Source organism: Tenrec ecaudatus, chromosome 1 (assembly GCF_050624435.1).
Source record: "Tenrec ecaudatus isolate mTenEca1 chromosome 1, mTenEca1.hap1, whole genome shotgun sequence".
Lineage (NCBI taxonomy): Eukaryota > Metazoa > Chordata > Mammalia > Afrosoricida > Tenrecidae > Tenrec > Tenrec ecaudatus.
In genome coordinates this window covers 71,165,780-71,172,683 of record NC_134530.1, presented here as the reverse complement: position 1 = coordinate 71,172,683, position 6,904 = coordinate 71,165,780, and the positions used below count along the sequence as shown (strand labels likewise).

The 6,904-nt window shown below is 53.0% G+C and overlaps 1 protein-coding gene across 1 annotated transcript; it reads right to left on the bottom strand.

Moving 5' to 3' along the window:
• Positions 1-260: 260 nt before the first annotated feature.
• On the bottom strand, positions 261-4,779 carry TSPAN1 (tetraspanin 1). The gene is made up of 8 exons (XM_075531692.1): positions 4,665-4,779; positions 4,190-4,254; positions 1,452-1,658; positions 1,152-1,226; positions 924-1,022; positions 693-842; positions 502-585; positions 261-308 (listed from the first exon to the last, which is right to left on the bottom strand). The coding sequence occupies exons 2-8, from the start codon at positions 4,244-4,246 to the stop codon at positions 261-263; spliced, it is 720 nt and encodes a 239-aa protein (XP_075387807.1). The 5' UTR covers positions 4,247-4,254; positions 4,665-4,779.
• Positions 4,780-6,904: the final 2,125 nt, after the last annotated feature.

Sequence of the window (6,904 nt, the reverse complement as noted above, 5' to 3'; positions counted from 1 at the left end):
GGTATGTGTCAAGGATCTAAGGAACAGTACAGGAACAGCAGGAGAACTGGGTGGTTTAGAGGTTCTGAGAGCAGTGGGCCCCGACCTACCAATGGAAGGAATAGTCAGTCTGAAAGGAGTGGTCCCGATCAAGTCCCAAATTCAGAGCAGCAAGGCTGGGTCCACTGTGGCCCAGCTAAGTGTGAGATCCGGCCCCACCCTTGCTTGGCAGCGCCTGAGAGCCTCATTCCAGTGGCCATGAGACGGCAGCAGAAGCAGGCTCAGTCCATATTGCAGTACAGATACATGGACACGATCATGGCAGCCAGCTGAGGAGGGAAGAACCAGAAGTGAAGGGACTGGGTCAGGTGGCTGGCTCCTGAAGCATTAGTCCCGGGCTCCCCAATCACCCTCCTACATGGAGTGCCTTCTCCAGCGAGGCCTCAGAGGTGAGACAAACAGCCTCCAGCCGTAGGCTTGGTGGGACTCACCCAGCCCCAGTCACCCCCCTCATCCCCTTACCTCCAGGCCTCCAATTCCAGCAGCCACACCACCCACGGTGACCGCATTGGTTCTGATGTCATGAAGAAGCTGTTTGAAGCAACCCTTGGGGGAAGAGAGTAGAGCATCTAGAGTTAGCAGGTGTCCCTCCATCCCCATCCTGGTCCTCTGGCCAGGAATGAAATCTACACCCATCCATGGCAGCTCCACACCTCCACATGATCGGCCTCGGCCTTCTCCCTGGTGCAGGGCACACTGGCTGTGCTGTAGTCCTGGCAACAGTAAGGGGGGAAGACATGGTATTCGTTGAAGTAGGGAGAGTCTTCAAAGTCCGTGTAGTTTGTGAAGCCACAGCACTTGAGCTGGAGACAAGAAGGGAAGGGAGTCAGTAGGGGCCTTGCTTCCTTCCCTCTACCCCTCAGATCCTCCCCAGCCCACCTTACCCCTTCCATGGTGGTATTCCACACTTGGGAGAAGTCCGACTGCTGACCATAGTCTTTCTTGATGGCAGGCACTACCAGCAACGTCAGGAATTCCTCAGCCTGGGGGTGGGGTGGGGGTGGGGACAGGCCAGTGTTTAGGGGTGGATAGGGAAAGGTGGCCATTCACAGGCCATGGTCACTTCCGGGCTTTTGCCTAATACGCTTCCCTTGCCCATCCCAGCACCTCACCATCGAGGTGTAGACCAAGGCGACCACAGCAGCTGCGACTTCAGCAATGAAGATGACGAGGAGAATGGAGAAGAACTGGGGGGGGGGGGGAACGGGTCTGTGTTTTAGGAAGACAATCTTTTGTGCCCTCCTTATCCCCAGTCTGGTCCCATCCCCCACCCCCACCCCATCCCCGTCCCCCTGTGTGAAAACAGGGCAAAAGGATTCCTGAGTAGGATTTGGGGATTCCCAGGGCCTGAGGTCAAGGGTGAGGGGCCACTGAGCCTCGGTCATAGGCCTGTGGAGCTGGGTCTGACGCACCATCATGAGGATACACTTGCTCTCCGTCTGAGCACCGTAGCAGCCCAGGAACCCGAGAGCAAGGAGCACAGCGCCAGCCGCAATGAGGAAGTAGCCCACGTTGACAAACTGCATGGCACTGGATGACAGCGGCCCGAAGATCTTCAGGAAGGAGGATCCATCCACCGATACCCAGATGCCCACAGCCAGCAAGGCCACACCACACAGCTGAGGACAGAGAAGGTAGGCCTTGAAACAACTAGCTCCCTGCCATACAACTGAGACGGGGAGATGGGAACCTAACACGTTTCCTCTTCGTAGGCTAACAGGAGCCCTGGCAGCATAGTGGGTTAAGCCTTGGGTTGCTAACCTCTAGTCAGCAGTTCAAAACCGATAGCTGCTCCTCAGGAGAAAGACAAGGTTCTCTATTTCCATCAGGATTGACAGTCTCAGAATAATAACAGTAAGACTGACAGTCTCAGAAACCTACAGGGGCAGTTCCTCTCTGCCCTATCAGGTCTCTCTGGGTCAGGTTCGAGTCCATGGCAGTGGGTTTGTTTCTCTTTTTAAGATAAAGGCTAAGGAGGCTAGAAACTCCTCCTGCAGGGCAAATGCAAGAAAGGTGGGCACTGGGTCACCCACCCATGGTCAGCACCAGGCTGTACACCTGGGCAGGTGAGGATGGGATTAGGAGTTCTAGAAATGTCCACAATGGTGCAGGGAGAGGCGGGGCTCTTTTTCACTCCTTCCAGGTTCCTGCTACAGAGCTGGGAATGGAAGCAGCGGGTGAGGACCCAGTCCATTTCCTTTTCATGCAATGGGTGCCAGGAGCAACACAGTTCTGTTCTCTGATCTCTGTTAGGTATAAACGGGGAGGGGGGTGGTTAGCATAGAGCAACAGTCACCGTAGCAACAAAGGCGTGGCTGAGGTGTACACCTGCTCCTAACCTACCTCGGAGAGTGCAGTAAGGAACGGTCACCCGGAGGCCCCATCTGGCTTCTCCAGAGTCTGACTCCAAGCCTGCCCTTAGTCAACCTAGGCCTCCCTTTGCCTCACAAGGAGAAATCAAGGGACCGGATGGGGAGTAGAGCCAGAGCTACTCTTGGAGGCTCTCCTGCTAAATCCCAAACAGGTGTCCCTATGGCCGCGTGACAAGAAGTCACTGCCTAGCTCCCTCAGCTCCTGGAGCAAAGCCTTGTTGACCCAGTGGCCAGATCCCATTTCCCAGCTATAAAAACCGAGGCTGGAGCCTGAGGGAGGTGGCGGGACTAGGTTGGATCCCGTGTTTGCTTAAGAAGAGCTAGCTGGGCTTGCAACCAGCAGTGTCAAATTTCAAGGAGCCCGAGGCCTGCCCTACCCTGCTCTAAACAGCCTGGCCTGGTCTAGGCAACTGGGGCCAGAAATCAAACCGGATTTGCCTTTAACCCCATCAGGCCAGAGTCCTGCTCTTCAGCTCCCCAAGATCCTATTTGCCTCCTTCAGGTGCAAGGATAAAGGGGAACTCCTTGAAGCCAAAGAGGCTGAGGCGCAGACTACATCGGAGTCAAGTCTACGGGCCCAGTCCCATGTCTCCAAACCCTTTTACACACGTGTGACTCTCTACCTTCTCGTTGCTCATTTATGCACTCTACCGTGGCTCTGGGATCTCTGGTGACAACCTCAGAGCCTTACCCTGCTTAAGCTTTTCTGACACGTCTTCTCTCTGTTTCCCCCCCTTTCCCCACTGCTCCTTCTCCATTGCCTTCATGGTTACAATTTCTGCGTTCATTCCTCATCGGCGGGGGCAATCTCCCAGAGTTCCCTCTCCGAGAGTACTCCCACCCCCACCCATGGTTTCACTGACCGGCTCTGAGCACACGACTTTCAAAGACCTGTGTCCAGCTCAGACCTGAGCCGCTAGGCTGCTGGGTAGACAGTGCCTTTGGGATCCCTCCCAGCTGCTCCTATCAAAGGCACGATCGAGCATCGGCTGTCTCCAAGACCTCTGTCTCCCTTGTCCCTTCTTCTAGCCCTCGGCCACCCTCTGAGAGCTTTGTCCTTTGTCTAGGTCTCCCCATCCCAGGGTTCACGCCTCGTTGCTCAGCTTCCTCAAACATGCCCTCTGCAACCTGTTCCTGGCTTTCTGAGCCATATCTGGTTTCATTACTTCTCTGCTTTGATGCATGTTTTACAGGCCCTCACCTCCACCCACTGGAGCACAAATTCCCAGCCTCCGCGCTTTCCTCCAGGAAATCTTCCCCCCACCCCCACAGGCTGGGCTTAGCCCCTGTTACGGGCTCCCATCGTTCCTATGCCCTGCTGGACCTGAGATTCTCAAGGGAAGGGAAAAGCTGGTAAATGTTTGGTCACTGAGTAAGGGCTACCTGAGGTAGACCCTCCCTCTGCTCCATCGCTGGGCTCCTTGGCTTCCTTGGGCGCGTCTCCTTTCAGCTCCCTAACATACAGAGGCCGCGGAATTCCTCACCACATGAAGTGACCTTTGGCAAACTCCTTCACCTCTTTACCGACACATTCCTTTCTCCAAAACATCTGAAAAGGGGACAATTGGCCAGCCGCCTCTGTCCTACCTTGCTCCGATCCTGGGCTGAAGCTTCCTAGAGGGAAGTGGGCTGCTACTGGGCTCAGAACTGGTTATTTTTGGGGAGCTGCCACACCCCACTTGAGGGAAACGTCAGTCTGTGGAGAGTATTCTCCACACCACAAGTTCACACACTCTTGTAGGGATCCCAGAGCGCACCCCTCCCCTCCCCATACTTACAAAGATGAGCAAATTGAAGAGGATCATCATGGTCTTAAGGAACTTGAAGCACTGCATGGTGGCTCCTAGAGGCAAACATGTGTGAGTGGGTCCCCACAACCTAGGCCGACCATGACATGCCAGACCCCAACATCTTGAGCCCCTGTGTCAGCAAGCTTCCTGCACCTGGACTTTGACACCTCAAGACTTACTCCAACCCCTATCCTGACATCCGACCCCCTCTTTATTACCCACGTCCTCTGCCAGCACCAAATACATAGAGATCCTAATATTCCAGGCTCCTTCGCAGGCACCCCAAGCTTGACCCCCACCCCCACCCCAACTCCAAGTCTCTCCTGTCACCTCTACATCCTGGATTCTTCTCCAAACCAACCCCACACCTTTCTAGGAACCCTTCCTGTAACCCTGCCAGCTCCCGGGACCTCTTTCCAGGTGGATTTCTCGTCATAGGAGCGTCCCTATCCTACACCATCACCTGTTCAGGGATCTCGGTGGCGTGGATTCTGGAAGAGGAATCAACAGAGGTTCCGAACTCCACAAACAACTCCGAGGAGCCGCCGCTGAGTGGGCAAGCAGAGGACAGGGCTGGCTCGCACACACCACTGCTCACCTGCAGGCGGGCCAGCAGCTTTAAAGGCCTCCTCCTGCCCGCCTTCCCGCCCCACCCCAGCCAGTACATCACCTCCTCTGGCCCCTGCTGCCCCCTGCTGCCTGACATCCGTCCCCAGAGCCACCAGCTCCCTCCTGGCAACACCAACCAGAGGCAACGCCCCGCCTGGTCTTTGGAATGTGAGGCCTGGAGGGGGGCAAGCCCCCCCCAGAGCTTCTGTGTGTCTTCCATCACAGCAATGTACACAGGTTTCTTCTCTCACACCTGCTAATATGTTCATACACACTCCATATGCTCATAGGCACTCACATTCACACATCAAACACAGATTCTTAAACACTTATCAGTGCGTGCACAAGCTTGCATGAGCACGTGCTCAACACACACACACACACACACACACACACACACACACACACACACTCTGAACTCTTTTGTGGACTGACTCCCAGCAACAACAAAGGAACAAGAGAACATGTTTCTCTATTTCTCTGCCTCTAACACACACACACACACACACACACACACACACACACACACACACACGTTTTCAAGGGAAAACCCCCAGAGTTTGGTAACCTCTGCCCCCTCTTCCAAGTAGCAAACTTCTCTCAGATTTTCTCAATCTATAAAACCCCAGCTTCCTAGTCAAGAGCTGACATTTCTTAGTTTGCTGAGGGCTGTACTTTGCAGCGGAAGTCCACATCCATTTTTGACTCTCCATCTAGATCCAGCCTCCAGTGAATTCTTTCAGACCATTAACCAGCAGTGAAAAATTTTGCCTTCAGGCAGAGGGCATTAGTAATCGAATTACCATCAATACTACAGCCGGTCCAGAGACTCCCTGTAGACCTCGGGGACTTGCCTGGGTGTGGCCTTCATGGAAATGGAATGAGAGAAAGGGTCATGTGGCCTGGAGTCCTGGTGGTCCAAGGGCTCTGACATGGTCTTGGAAACTCTTCCGTCTAGCATAGTGTAGTGTCCCAGCCATGGTCCAGTTCCCACCGCTGTCCTCCCACCCGTAACTGTGATCTATCAGTCGGCCAACAATCCTGCGTTTGCTCTCCCATGTCCTCTGCAAGTCTATGACTTGCTGCAAACCCTTGACAGCCAACCTTGCGCTCCCTTTGATTCATTTTAAAGTTGTTCTAGTTTCTAATGTTTTCTGATTTCTTTTCAACTGTTTTTTTTCCTCTTTTGTTATTGTTAGCTTTTGATTCTTTGTTTTTGTCTGTGTTTCGGCATATGAAATCGCAAATCTACAGCGACAGTAAGGGGACCAATGGTTTCTTGGGGGTAGGGAGGGCAGGCTGAGGGGAAATGAGGAGCTAATAACAAGGAGCACGAGAAAGAAGAAAATACACTAAAATGGATTGTGGTGATGACTGCACAACTCTTCTTGATATGATTGAGCTATCGAATTGCACGATGATATGTGGATTATGTCCCCAAAGTGTCGAGATATAAAAGGAGCAAAAAGCAAGATGAAGTAAAAAAAAAAAAAGACCTGTGTTAATTGGCTCGCTCTCATCCTGATGTCTTTGTCTTGTCTGTTCCTATTTTAGACTTAAATCAGTGTTCTCCTTTAATTTAATTGTGTTTGAAGTTTATTTTGTACCCTAAAATGATCCCCATCTTTACCCTCAATTTCCCCTTCTCTCTCCTCTCCCTGCACCCTCCTTTCCCCTTTCTATGACCTCTCTGCCCACGCCTTCTGCCAGCAGGTGGCACCAGGCTCCAACCAAGGAGACACCCCTCAGTTCTAAAAGTGTTGTTTTTCCCATCTTCATTCATCTTTCCTTCCCTGTTTGTCCCACTTCCAGGCCAAGATTTCCCCCTTACCTCCCCCTTTCTCTTTCACTCTGACACACTTGAGGTAGAGCTACTGGGAGAGTTCTGCCTCTAGAGGCATTCAGACCGGGACTCGAATTCAGGTTCGGTCTTTCCTCGCTGTGTGACCCTGTGAACGTCTCTTAGTCCTGGCTTCCACTCTCCGTTTCCTGGTCTGCATAACCGAATAGTTATGGAGCCATAAAGGAAGATTCCCTACCCACTCTAGGACATTAATATGGGAGTGACCAGAGACTGAGAAGGTCAGAGAGGAG